The sequence below is a fragment of the Delphinus delphis genome, chromosome 1 (genome assembly GCF_949987515.2).
Source record: "Delphinus delphis chromosome 1, mDelDel1.2, whole genome shotgun sequence".
Lineage (NCBI taxonomy): Eukaryota > Metazoa > Chordata > Mammalia > Artiodactyla > Delphinidae > Delphinus > Delphinus delphis.
In genome coordinates this window covers 112693618-112707623 of record NC_082683.1, presented here as the reverse complement: position 1 = coordinate 112707623, position 14006 = coordinate 112693618, and the positions used below count along the sequence as shown (strand labels likewise).

Sequence of the window (14006 nt, the reverse complement as noted above, 5' to 3'; positions counted from 1 at the left end):
TCATTAGTAAAGTGGGAATAATGAGAGTGCCTACCTCACCAGGCCAAATGTAAAAATAGATATGAAAGCTCCTTAAACTGTAAATTACCATACAAATATGCAGTGACGGGGTGGAAGTGATATAGTGATATCTCCACCTCAAATCTGTACAACAGTCTAATAAGAAATAATAGCAGAAACGAATAGACATGGTGCCTCAGTCTGGTAACCCACTTCTCTCTGGGGACTCATCCTGTGACAGCAGAGGTGCCAGATGGAGTCTCGGGGCAGTAGGAGGCCCTTTCTCACCCTAGAACTGTTTATCTCCCTTGGCTCATTCCTTGAATACCTTGAACAGCAGAAAGCCCTGGCTCTTCAAGGCACTGATTCTAGACCATATGTTCTGTGCTCTGTGCTGGCCTGGGTCGGTTGTATCACCCGCTCCCCCGCCCCTGCAGGAAGTGGTCTCCCACTGCAAGAAGCTGACCAAGAAGAATAAGGAACAGCTGTCAGATATGATGGTTCTGGACAAGCAGAAGGGATTAAAGTCGCTGAGCAAAGAGAAACGGCAGAAACTAGAAGCTTACCAACACCTCTTCTACCTGCTCCAGGTGAGCAGAGGACTTTGGAAGGAGATATCTCCACTATCTCCTGAGGGTCTGAGACCTTGAGGCCTTCATGTCTGTGCCTTTACCTGCAAGTAAGGTGTTCTTTCCCACAGTCCTAATGCCTTGTACCCAGGGAAGGAAACTACCTCTGTTCATTTGTCTGGAATGTTCCCAGTACCCCCCAGAAAGTGTGACAGTGTTCTCTATTCCAAGTTCCAATCAGCAAAACCTTGCTTTATCTGATCACTAGTCCTCAAGGTGCGTTATCAGCTATTCTTATCTCCCCCATTGCGTACAGACTCAACCCATCTACCTGGCCAAGCTGATCTTTCAGATGCCGCAGAACAAAACCACCAAGTTCATGGAATCAGTGATTTTCAGTCTATACAACTATGCCTCCAACCGCCGAGAGGCCTATCTCCTGCTCCAGCTGTTCAAGACGGCACTCCAGGAGGAAATCAAGTAGGTTTTCCAGATGCAAAGGAATGGGAAGAGAATGGGTGAAGAGATGCCACTATTAGCTCCTTCACAAGGTGACAATTTATTGAGGTTTGAAGGTAGAAATGGAATCAGAAGACCTCTTTTCTCTGCTTCCTATGGAGACAAGCCATCTCCTGGGACAGCATGCAGGGAGGACATGCGCTGACATGTTAGCACAAAGGCCGAGACAGAATGTTAGCACAAAGGCCGAGACAGAGATAACAAGACATTCCTTAACAGGAGGGATACCAGAGCAGGCTTTAAAGAGCCAAAAATCTCAAAAGGAAAAGCAGCTATTTTACACAGAGGCAGGAGACCAGGTTCAATTGCCTCTTGACCCATAGGTCGAAGGTGGAGCAGCCCCAGGACATGGTGACAGGCAACCCAACGGTGGTGAGGCTGGTGGTGAGATTCTATCGTAACGGGCGGGGGCAAAGTGCCCTGCGGGAGATCCTGGGCAAGGTGATCCAGGATGTGCTGGAGGACAAGACGCTCAGCATCCACACAGACCCTGTCCACCTCTACAAGAGCTGGATCAACCAGACCGAGGCCCAGACAGGGCAGCGCAGGTGAGCCGACGGGCAGAAGGAGAGCTCTCTGATCAGCTCAGTCTTGGGCCTCACTGGGGAAGCTTGAGCGTGCTTTGAAGGTGGCATATAAATGAGCATGCTGATTTATGCAAATATGACACCAGCCCTATAGGATGAAATCTGGTAGCCTTTAGACCCCCTCTGGTAATTAACATGGAACTGCTGTAAATGACACCAGACCTGGTGTGCTTAACATAGAATGAGCACAGATGAATGTGCAAATGTGTTTAATTGCCATGTCAGTGCTTGCAAATGATAGGTCAGATTTACTGGGAGTTGGGATATGGACTCCTTATTGATAGGGGTATAGTTGAATATTCAAATTTATAGATGAATAGGCAAATGAGATAGGGGGAGAAATAAGTTGGCCTTATAGATTGGAGGCATTAACTCAGGTGCATAGGTACTAGGGAAATGGAGCCGCTAAGGAGAGTAGGCAGTGCTGGTGGCTTCTCTGGGTGGCACGCGGGCGTATAGTTTGGGGGTGGCCCAGCCTTCCCCACCACCACAACTACCAAAGATATGCAGGGTGGCCCTGGTCTCCTCTGGTTCCCCTTAGGATCTTTCCACAGACTCCAGGTCCTCCATTTCCTCCTACACTCTTCCACCTCCCCCTGGGTGCTCCATCTCTTTCTTCTTCCACCCACATCAGTCTAGTCCTCTCCGAGTCCTTTCTCTTATTCTGGCCTAATCCCCTTAAGCATATGCTGGGCTGCCCTCAGCGTGTATGTATGAGATCTTGTTGTTAGATGAATTTAGGGGGTAGAGCCTTAGGGAGGGGAGGCCATGGGAGGGGCTTCTGGCTGATAACTTGTCTCTCTCTGCCCATAGCCACCTCCCCTATGACATCACCCCAGAGCAGGCCTTGAGCCACCCCGAGGTCCAGAGACGACTGGACATCTCCCTCCGCAACCTCCTTGCCATGACCGATAAGTTCCTTGCAGCCATCATCTCATCTGCGGACCAAATTCCGTATGTGCAACAGCCGCACACCAGCCTAGGCACAGGATCTCAAGAGGGCCAGGCCATGATGGGGAGAGCAGAGCAATACTGAAGGATGGAAGCAGGAAGGGAAACTGGTCTCAAGGTGCTCAAGGGCTTCAGGAGATGGGTGGAGAATGCCCAAAGCCCCGGCTAGAGACTTGCGCTGGAATACAGCACGCAGGTCTGTGTGGGCAGTCAGGACATCACTGGGCCAGAGAAGGGAACCTCAAGTGATTATGGGGACATATTATTGTCTGAGTGTAAGTGGTGGACAATATAAAACTCTTCAGTCCACAAAGTCAAAAATAAGAAAACTTCAAACCAGTAAACACTTGTTAAAGGTCCTTTCCTTTCTTAAAATTTAGTCAATAATTATTGTTTGGAAAACAGATGATTGAAAACGGTGAGAAGGTGGGCCTCATCTAGATCATCACTCAGCCAGCCAGCCTTTCTGGTGCTCAGTAGTGCACGGGGCAAGGTGGGGATGCTGCAGAGGGGAGCCCACAGAGTTCAGTACCCTGCTTTCCAAACCTGGAGGACTGGATTAAAGATTTAAAATTAGGATTCAGAAAAGGTTGTCCTAGGACTAATAAAGGAAAGTACACAGTGAGCTGTAAACTTCTGTCCCTGACACCCTAGGAGGTGGAAATCGCTTTTAAAGGTATTTAATTAAATTTGTAGGTGGCACACCCATAGTAGGAATAATAATTAAGTCTAGCATGTTCGAATAGCACTACCGTTACTTTCACAGATGTAGTTTCACTTGATCCTCATAAAAACACTATGAGATAGAGAGGGCAAGAATGAACATTCCCATTTTCCAGATGAGGGAACAAACTTATAAGTGGAGCACAACAGCCTAAGCTGACATCTCTGGTTAGTGGTGGAATCAGGACTGGATGCTTCTACTCCAGTTCATTGTGCTCCTCGGCCCCCGCCTCTAGCCCTGACCAGGCCCTTCACAGATGCTCTGTGATAACAGCCTCAGAGCCTCCCAGGCTGTCCTGGGATGGGATTCTGGCTGTGGGTGTCAGACACCTAAGGTACAGGCTAAAGGTGCCTCTGTGGGGAGTGCGGGATGAATATTGGGATCTGGGGTGTTTCCCAGGGGACACTAAAGGGGACCAAAGAAGAGGCTCTCAGGCCAGGTTGGAGGCTGCGTGAGAGCTTAGTGGCTGACTGGGCCCTGGTCCTTGGTGCTGACATAAGGGCAGGAGGGAGGGACAAGGCCCAGAGATGTTTGGAGGAAGGCAGCAGGGAGCTGGCTGTGGATAGGGGAGGGCCAGTGCTTGAGCTCAGCTCTCGGGTGGCTGAGCCTGGGGAAGGAGAAGCAGGCACTCAGGCCCACAATCTGGGGTGGGGGGGTAGGGCCATAGCGCACCTATTGTTTTGCCCCCAGGTATGGGATGCGATATGTGGCCAAGGTCCTGAAGACAACTCTGGCAGAGAAGTTCCCCGACGCCACAGAGAATGAGGTCTATAAGGCAAGTGTTGTCTCCCATCCCCCACCTCTTGCGCTCTCCTTTGCCCCGATGGTGCCTGTGAACCCCCAGACTGACGCAAAAGGACAGAAAACCCTATGCTGTAAAAATCCAAGAAGGAAAATATTCTCCACCCTGTCAGTCGAGCCTGGCTCACCAGCAGGGCTCAGGTAGCAGAAGGAAAGACACCCAGGACATGAGTTAACAGTGGCCAACCCTGGACTTGTCAGATCTGGGTTCCGGTCCCAGCTATTGCTCAAGTTTGCTGCGTGACCTTGAGCAAGTTCCCGGCCTGCTCTGGGTCTGTTTACTCTTCTGTACCATAACAGGGTTGACGCAGGTGGTCCTTCCAGCCAGGTGAGCTGGGAGAGCAGGGCTGGGGCTGTGGAGGCGGACCCCAGGTGCTTCTACGATCCTGTGCCCGCAGGTCGTAGGGAACCTCCTGTACTACCGCTTCCTGAACCCGGCTGTAGTGGCCCCCGACGCCTTCGACATCGTGGCCATGGCAGCAGGCGGCGCCCTGGCCACCCCCCAGCGCCACGCCCTGGGGGCTGTGGCTCAACTCCTGCAGCATGCTGCCGCTGGCAAGGCCTTCTCCAGGGAGAACCAGCACCTGCGGGTCTTGAACGACTATCTGGAGGAGACACACCTCAAGTTCAGGTCTTGGGTCCTGGCATCCTATTCCTCCTGTCCCCTCCTCCTTTTCCCATCTTCTTTCACGTACCACTTCCCCTCTCAACTCCATGAAGAGGAGAGGCATAGAGGTGAAGAGTATAGTTAGTGGGTTGGAGGATAGATTGTTGGAAGGACTCCCCAGTGGAGAGAAAAGAGGACTGTTGAAGGAAGTTGGCTTGAGGGGACCACCGGGAGAGAAGGTAGAGCAGCACAGAAGGGCCGGAGTCGAGACTGGAGAGTCACAGTTGGCTTGAGCGGTCACTGGGGAGGGCCGGCGGAAGGCTGATGGGAACAGAAATGTGGCGGGTGCCGGCCCGCCCCGCCCTCTCACATGATCTTCCTCTGGAGGTAGGAGGTTCATCTGCCGAGCCTGCCACGTGCCAGAGCCAGAAGAGCGCTTTGCGATGGATGAGTACTCAGACATGGTGGCTGTGGCCAAACCTGTGGTGTACATCACCGTGGGGGAGCTGGTCAACACGCACAGGGTGAGAGGCGGCAACCTGGGGGCGCTGGGTAGGTGGGCTGGCCCTGGAAGGCCTGGTTCAAACTCTGCATCTCTTTTTCTCCCTCCATCCTATAGCTGTTGCTGGAACACCAGGACTGGATCGCCCCTGATCACCGCGACCCCCTGCACGAGCTCCTGGAGGACCTTGGGGAGCTGCCCACCGTCTCTGACCTCATCGGTACGTACCATCCTTGACAGCTGGGGCGGGCGGCGGGGGCGGGCAGTCAGGTGAGCAGGGCGTGGGAACGTGCCCCCTCGAGTTTTTGTTCAGTCGGGGACGTGTGCCAGGAAGCTGGTTACACGCTCTCCCTCTCTCCCTCTGGTCCTGGGATGGACAGACTGATATGGAGAAGGTGGACAGACAGTAGGGGACCCCGTACCGTCATGTAAATGGCCAGTTCAATCATGCGAGAGAGCCATGGAGGCATAGGGCCTGTCTTGGGTCTTAAAACGTGTCTCTGATGAGGGGGGATTTCAGGAGCTGGGGAATGAAAGGAAGCTGGCTTACAGGCGTGGAAGGGCAGGGTGGAGGTGGTGACAGATGGGAGACAGCCAGGAGCTCCAGGCTTGGGGAGGCACAGCCCCAGTAATGCAAGGGTGAGCTCTGTGGGTAACAGCCCTTCCGCTGGTGCTCAGGGCTGAGGGTACAGGGTGGTGCCGCAGAGCAGTGTGGGAAAGCTTCCTGGAAGGGGGGCTCATGGAGCAATGTATTTATTTACCATGGCCCCATCTGTGCGTAAGTGTGCTAGTCTCTCTCCTTCCTCACCTGCCTCAGGGGAGAACGTAGCTGCGGATGGGAACGTGGATCTGAGCAAGCTAGAAGTGTCCCTGACACTGACCAACAAGTTTGAAGGGCTAGAGACAGATGCTGACGACACCAATGCCCGGAGCCTGCTTCTGAGGTGGGAGAGCAGCCTCGGCCCCCTGAGCCTCCCCAGGCCAGTAAGATGGCTACTGTGGAGTGGCCATCCCACCTTCTTCCTGGGCTCTCTTATCCTTCACAAAGTTCTCCTTGAAGCCGAATTGGCCTTCCCCTTGCTGCAGTCTCAGCTGTTTCCCTTCTGGGGGCCTCAGCTTTTTGCGCTGTCTTGTGGCTGAAGGCAAAGGAATAGTTAGGACATTGGCAACACGGTTGTTCGCATATTGTTGTGCTGTTTACCAAATGCTTTCTTACACATCATTTAACCTAAGGGACAAATGGTGAGGTAGATGATGGTTTCCCTGCCTTCCAGTGGAAGAAAGAAACTTGGGTTAAGTGACTTGCCTATAGTCCCACAGCCGGTCGGTGGGGGAACTCGTGTTCTAATTCCCTGTCCTACGAGTGATGGTCAGGAGATGGGCATGGAGCTTTTCAACCCCAGCTCTGCAAAAGTGAGGGAGGACCCCCAGCAGGGCTGGGCTGGTCATCCAGGCAGAAGAGGAGCCAGGTCGCCACTTTGATCCCCCTGCCAGCAAGGCAGTCCCTCTGCTCACCCATTCACCTGGTAAACCAGTGAGCAGGGTGTTCAGCTCTGTCCTGCCATCAAAGCCCTTACAGTGGGGCGAGGCTAGGGGTGAGTACACATCAGAGGGCCGCCAAGAGGGAGGTGGGTGTCAGGTGCATGAGTGCTCAGAGGGACACCTAGGTGGAAAAGGTCTCACAGAGGAGGAAGTGTGTCCTTCAGCCAAAGGACTCAAAGGAAGACCATTTGTGGGAGGCATTGTAGGCAGAGGACACAGAGGTGTAAGAGAGCACAGTGTGTTCGGAACCATGGTAGTTCTGTATCACAGACCCATCACCCCACCTCCTGGGTCTTCCTCCTGGTTATGTTCTCCTCACAACACCTACCCCCTTCGCACCCTCTCTCCTTACCACCCAAGCATCCCTGGCAGCCGTGATGCGGGGCAAGGTCCACTTACTCTCAGCTCCCTAACCAGCCCCATGTCCAGACCCTCCCCCTGTCCCTCACCTCTCCCCCCTCGCTCCCCTCCTGCAGCACCAAGCAGATGCTGGCTGAAATCATGCAGTTCCACTCTGGGGATTCCCTCAAGGAGATCCTGTCCCTCTCGGCCTCCAGAGAGCAGGTGAGCGGCAGGCTGGCCCACAGGTACTGTCTCGTTCACCCCCCAACAGCATGGCTGATGCCTTTCCCGGGAAGACAGCTGTGCTCACCAGTAATGTGAGCTCTGGGGGGCCGAGGCCTCTGCCCTTGACCCCCAGAGACCCTCAGGCTGCAGAGTGCCAAGACTCCACCTCCCTCCCTACTCCCCATTGAAATAAGAGTGAGCCCTGCAGGGACCCCAGCCCCTGCTGTCAGTGCTAGGAGTTGCTGGGGGTGCAGAGAGGCAGTCTGGGCAGGCTCCCTTGAAGAGCACCGAAGGGCCGGTGCTCAGCGTAGGGAGTGGGCTGCTTGAGGGCCTGGAGGCAGGAGAAGGTGCTGAGTGGTGGGTGGCCAGGGGCAAGTTGGGCCAGCTGGAGTACAGACTCAGCCAGGGGCTTCCCAGAGAACAGGTGGGGACAACCAGTAGAGGCCTGTCCCACAACGCAGGACAGAAGGAGGGAGAGAAGCCCAGATACCCTGGAGCCATCACAAAGCTCCGTCGTTGGGAGTCGCAGCCAGTGTCTACCGGAATCCTTTATGCTGTACTCCTAGTGGGGCCCCCTTGGCCGCTCTTCCTCTCAGGTGACCCGCGAGGCCCTTCAGCATCTGCGAGGCTGTACACTTTGATGTTCTTCACAAGCCACCTCCCCCCGCCCCTCCCCCCTGGACCATGGCCTGGGGGCAGAATGGTAGGGCCTGCTAGACCCCTCCGCATCTCTGCCCCCAGGAAGCAGCCCACAAGCGGCTGATGTGCCGACGCCAGGCCTGTGAAGCCCAGACCCCAGTGTCGCTGCGACGACACCGCTCGCTGACAGCTCACTCCCTCCTGCCGCTGGCAGAGAAGCAACAGCGTGTCCTGCGGAACCTGCGCCGACTCGAGGGCCTGGCTTTGGTCAGCGCCAGCGACGGCTACCAGGGGCTGGTAGACGAACTGGCCAAGGTAACGGCCTGGGCCTGGAGGGAGCGGAAGGGCGAGAAAGAGAGAGAGAGAGAGGGAGTGAGAGAGTGTGTGTGTGTGTGTGTGTGTGTGTGTGTGCACGCGCGTGTGCGCGTGTGTGTGTGTGTGCGCACGCATGTCCATAGTGCTGGCACCTCAAGGGCAGGCCTCTCCCTGGTGAGTGCCTACCCAAAATTGTCACCAGCCAGGGGAAGGCCAAGCGATCTCCAAGGGTCCTTTTTGAAGGAAAGGTCTCAAAATTCGTCAGGGAAGGGAGTATTCTTGAAACTCTCTTTCACTAAAAAACAAGGAGCCGTGGAACAGTTACTCCTCAATGGGGGAGAGGCCCTGAAAACGTCCTTCAAGGGTTTGGGATAGGGTCCTTGAGATTGCCCTCCTCCTAGGGAAAACAACCTGAAATCTTCCTCTTCCTGCTCTTCCTAAAGATCCTTACAGTGAGTTGTTCTCGGGCCTGAATCAGACCCTGAGATTCTCCTGCCAGGAAGGGTCAACTCACCCCTCCCCTGGTGCCCCCAACCCCAGGACATCTGCAACCAGCGCAGGCACCGGCAGCGGCGGAAGGCAGAGCTGGTGAAGCTCCAGGCCACGTTCCAGGCCCTGAGCACTAAGGCCACCTTTTATGAGGAGCAGGGCGACTACTACAGCCAGTACATCCGGGCCTGCCTGGACCACCTGGCCCCCAGCTCCAAGTAGGTGCTCCCTTCCTACACTTTGAAGCTTGCCTCTGACCTCTCCTCCTGCCCATGTCGACCTTTGCCCCACTCTTTCCCAGCTTTGATAGGGACATCTCACCCCAGAACAGCACGGTCCCTTCCTGACTCTGGTCTTCGAGTTTCACTCGCAAAGTCTTGGGTTCAAGTGCAGCCCCCTCCTCTTGTCTTCCACCAGTGAGAAGTCTTCCTCGGGGTCTAATTTCCTTCCTACCAGCCACAGAGAGAACTAGTGTCTTTGGTGTTGAAGGGTTTGTTAGATGAATTCTCTGGGGCCTTTTCTTCCTCAGGAGTTCTGGGAAAGGGAAGAAGCAGCCATCTCTCCATTACACTGCTGCCCAGCTCCTGGAGAAGGGTGTCTTGGTGGAAATTGAAGATCTTCCCACCTCTCAGTATGTGTCTTTGGAGGGCAGAATGTCAGACCTCTCCCATGTCCTAACCTGGGGGTGGGGCTCTGGGCTGGGCACCAGGTGGGAGGGAAGGAGAGGCATGGTCCCTGCCTTGAAGGAGCTGCTAGAACAATGGGGAAGACACGACATTTCCAGACAGAGTTAAGGGCAGTGGGTGTGGTCTGGCACAGTTCTAGACACCCCAAGGCAGAAGATGCTGGGAAGGTGTCCTGGAGGAGAGAACAGTTGATTAGGGCTGGGCAGAGAGAAGAGCTGAGGTGTAAGCAGAGGTAAAAGTGGGAGGAGAAAGAGAGTGATAGAGGGGAAGCCTGGCTCTGGGTGACTCACAGCACTGCCTGGGATGAGCAGCAGTGGGTGGAAGAGTGCGGCTGTGGCCCTGGAAAGACGCAGTGGGTCCCTGTTTTGAATCCTGTTCTTGATAGCTTCAGAAATGTGATCTTTGACATCACCCCTGGAGATGAGGCAGGAAAGTTCGAAGTAAATGCCAAGTTCCTGGGTGTGGACATGGAGCGATTTCAGCTTCACTATCAGGTGAGGGGACACTCCCATGAGCCCTCAAGACACCCGATGGGCTTTCGGTGCTAGCCTGAAGATGGCAGCCTCGCCTGGCTTCCCTGGGCCGCGGATGACATCAGCTCTGTTCCCCACCCAATCCGTATCGTCTATTCCTGAAGAGAAGGGTGATGGTCTGTGTAGCCCAAGCCTCTCTGTCCCCGTGCCCTGACACAGACCCCACTGCCAAGCATCAGGAGAGTGGAGTGGGCTGGTGATGTCAGAGCAGGATTAGTATTTGAAGCCCTATCACATGTCAGGGACTTTACACATTACCTCATTTAATCCTCTCCGAAACTCTCAAGCATTATCCCTATTTTATAGGCTCTGAGACTAAAAGGTTAAGAAGCCGGCCTAAGTCATAAGCCAGTGTTCAGGGAAGCAGTGATTTTAAATCCAAATCTTTTTGCTCTGCTGTTTTGTCTTTTAAATGATTTCAAGCCCTGGCTCTGCTTGAATTGACATTTGGTCAAGTCACCGTACTTGTCTCTTGGCCTCGGTTTCCTCATCTGTGAAGGGGGTTTCAATGCCCACTTCAGTGGCCAGTGCCACTGGATGACTGTGTAAGTCTCCAAGATGTTAGTGTTTTATAGACTAGCTGTATGGGCCACCGTGAGAAACCCTCAAACTTGCTTCCCTGCCCCTTCCCTCCCTCCTAGGACCTCCTGCAGCTCCAGTACGAGGGTGTGGCTGTCATGAAACTCTTCAACAAGGCCAAGGTCAACGTCAACCTTCTCATCTTCCTCCTCAACAAGAAATTCTTGCGGAAGTGACAGAGGCAGTGGGTGCTACCCAAGCCTTTCTTACCTCGCTGGATGCTTTTCTTAACACTAATGCACTATTCCACTTCCCTGCAGACGCCCAGAGCTCAGGACTGGGCAGGGCTCGAGGAGTCTCACCCTTTCCCCAGCTGGGAGGAGTTTGTCTACCTGGCCACAGGCAGGGACTCTAATTGGCTCAAGCGAACCCTGTCTCTGAGTCTGGCTGTGTGGCTTTGAAGTCCCAGAACCCCACGGTTTTCCAGCCGGATGGTAGGGACCTAGGGCCTGCCCTTTGACCTGAGAAAGCTATTGCTCTTGCGTCTGCTGCTGCCCTCCCAATACCGTGAGCACTGCCCCAGCGGCCTGATTTCCTGCTGCCTCCCTTCCCTTCGCAGACCCCAAAGCCAGAGGGTCCCTGTCCCCACTCCCACTTCATCAGCAGTGTGTGTTCCTGCCCTGCTGAAGCCCAGGCCACTCTGTGACGCCTCACACCCTCCAGCCCGTCACCCTCACACCGGGTGGACGGCGCTCGTGAATGCCCATGTGGCATTGTGACACGGTTGCCATCCAAGGCGGCCTAGGCAAGATGACCCTCCGTTAACCTCAAATCGCATTCCCTTGTTTACAGTCTGTTTTACATGCGGGTCACTAGGGTATTTATTCTCTCCTACCCCTATACTCTGTGCAGCCTTAATCATGGCTTGCTTTCTTTTTGAGCTCAGAGAAAGAGTTCCCATTTCCCTGTTCAAACTAATATTCATGCCAATCTTTTATACCTTGTATATAAAGTCACCTTGGATCACTCGTGTTTAAGATCTCATTACTTCAGCTTCATACGGTACAAAAAGCAGTCTTCCCCTTTTCTCTCTCACCCTCAGGATTCTTGCACCTTAGAGCTGACTCTTCCAGGCAGTTTCCATAGATCTGCCATCTTGTCTCAGCCACTGTCTCTCTCTTGTCCCCACATCTACCCAGCTTCCTGTCCCTGTGGCCCTTCTGATTTCATTTTAATAAAAGCAGCTGTTACCCCCACATCTGTTGTTAACCCCTTATTTCACTTCCCGCGCAGGCCTCCAAGTTCTGGGACAGATGTTCCCTGGTGAGCTGGGGAGTCCTTCCTGCAGCCTCCCCCAGCCTCCTGCCTGCCTCGGCTGTGGGCCCACTCTGCCTGCCTGAGCTCATCAATGCTTAATGAGATGTGGCGTTTATTCCTCTCTTCCCTCCCCCAGGGGACAGAGAGTAGGAAGAAATGCTTAGGTTTTGATTCTGCTTTTATCAGCCACTCTGAAGACTAAAGCCAAGAGGAGAAGAAACCAGTCCAGCTTCTACTTCATCCGTTTTGCACACATTTGCTGCAAATTCTTTTCCTGAGCCTTGGGTGATGACACCAAAGGTGCTTGAGCCACAGCTCCTTAGTATCGTGGGTTCTACACTATGATCAAAATCCCATGTCCAAAAAAAAAAAAAACAAAAAACAAAAATCCCATGTCCATGAGGAAAGCCGCCCTCCTTTCCTCCCAGGTTTCAGGAAGCACGGAGGGGAGTCTGGAGGAGGGGACAGTCTATACAGACACCCGTCCTGACTTCAGAACTCCCAAGCAGCTCCTACTGGGCGGGTGCACACAAGTTTGCCCAGTGCAGCCCATCTCCCTGCACTCCGTTCCATTCTGTCACTCAGGATCTGTCTTGCTGTCACATTCAATCTCAGTCACATCCTCTCCCCCCCTTAACATGTCACAGCAAAAACTTCAAGTACCGCCTCGCTCTGGGTGACAGTGACACGTACCAGTGGATCCAAGTTTCTGTACATGATCAGTCATCATTAAAAGTCTCACACTCACCAAATGGCTCCAACACTACCCCACTGTGATGCCCCCCCACAATCACATGATCTCAGCTGCAGGCACTGCATGTAGAAAAGTCACAACAGCTACCGTTATTGCTGGGATATTTACATACACTTATTCCTCACAACAACTCTACAAAGGTAAGCAGTCACCATTTTTGTTTAACAGATGATGAAACTGATTCAGAGGATTAGATAACTACCCAACGCTACACAGCTGGTAAGGGGCAAAAAGTCTTTAAACTCGGGCCCATCTGCTCACATTATATTCCCTCGCATTTTTCTCTTCTCTGAAGCATTTCCACTTCCTTCACCCCACACTCTCATGCCACTCTCTTCTTCCAGGCTCACCTGACTCGACCCTAGTGATGGTCCCTGATGAGCTTCAGTTCATCAAGTCTTCTCCTAACTGTTGATGCCCAATCTGAGATACAGACACTTAGCTACAATGGTTGGGGCTATACACCAGTGCAACCTCCTCGGAGGACAATTTGGCAACATCAGAAATATAAGTGCAGGGTGCCAGGACAATGCAATGGGGGGAAGAGTAGTCTTTTCAACAAATGGTGCTGGGACAACTGGATATCCACATACAAAAGAATGAAGTTGGACCCCTACCTCACACCATAAACAAAAGTTAAAACATCATAAACCTAGACATAAGAGCTAAAACTATAAAACTCTTAGAAGAAACACATAAATTTTCATGACTTTGGATTAAGCAATGGTTTCTTTAGACACTGAAAGCATAAGCCACAAAAGAAAAAGTATTGATAGATAAATTGAACTTCATCAAAATTCAAAACTTGTGCTTCAAAGGACACTTTTCAAGAAAATAAAAAGACAACCCACAAAATGGGAGAAGATATTTTCAAACTATATAGCTGACAAGGGATTTATATCTACAATGTATAAAGAACTCTTATTGGGCTTCCCTGGTGGCACAGTGGTTAAGAATCCTCCTGCCAGTGCAGGGGACGCGGGTTCGAGCCCTGGTCCGGGAAGATCCCGCATGCCGCGGAGCAACTAACCCCGCGAGCCACAACTACTGAAGCCCGCACGCCTAGAGCCCATGTTACGCAATGAGAGAAGCCACCACAATGAGAAGCCCGCGCACCGCAACGAAGAGTAGCCCCCCGCTCGCTGCAACTAGAGAAAGCCCATGCACGGTAACAAAAACCCAACACAGAAAGGGAGGGAGAGAGGGAGGGAGGAAGAAATTAAAAAAAAAAGAAACGAAACTCTTACAACTCAAAAATAAAAAGCCCAACTAAATGGGCAAAGCATTTGAAAAGCCATTTCTCCAAAGAAGATATACAGATGGCTAATAAGCACATGAAATGATGCTCAACATCATTAGTCATTAACAAAATGCAAGTCAAAATC

General features: G+C 52.8%; 1 protein-coding gene across 1 annotated transcript in view; it reads left to right on the top strand.

Moving 5' to 3' along the window:
* IQGAP3 (IQ motif containing GTPase activating protein 3) overlaps positions 1-11797 on the top strand; it is a 37798-nt gene extending 26001 nt beyond the window's left edge. The window contains exons 23-37 of the mRNA XM_060008324.1: positions 438-590; positions 886-1049; positions 1412-1636; positions 2489-2629; positions 4041-4125; positions 4550-4782; positions 5150-5282; positions 5378-5480; positions 6078-6204; positions 7279-7366; positions 8111-8323; positions 8864-9030; positions 9342-9443; positions 9884-9992; positions 10673-11797. Coding sequence (XP_059864307.1) covers positions 438-590; positions 886-1049; positions 1412-1636; positions 2489-2629; positions 4041-4125; positions 4550-4782; positions 5150-5282; positions 5378-5480; positions 6078-6204; positions 7279-7366; positions 8111-8323; positions 8864-9030; positions 9342-9443; positions 9884-9992; positions 10673-10786 — 2157 coding nt within the window. The 3' untranslated portion in view covers positions 10787-11797. The remainder of the gene's footprint in view (positions 1-437; positions 591-885; positions 1050-1411; positions 1637-2488; positions 2630-4040; positions 4126-4549; positions 4783-5149; positions 5283-5377; positions 5481-6077; positions 6205-7278; positions 7367-8110; positions 8324-8863; positions 9031-9341; positions 9444-9883; positions 9993-10672) is intronic.
* Positions 11798-14006: the final 2209 nt, after the last annotated feature.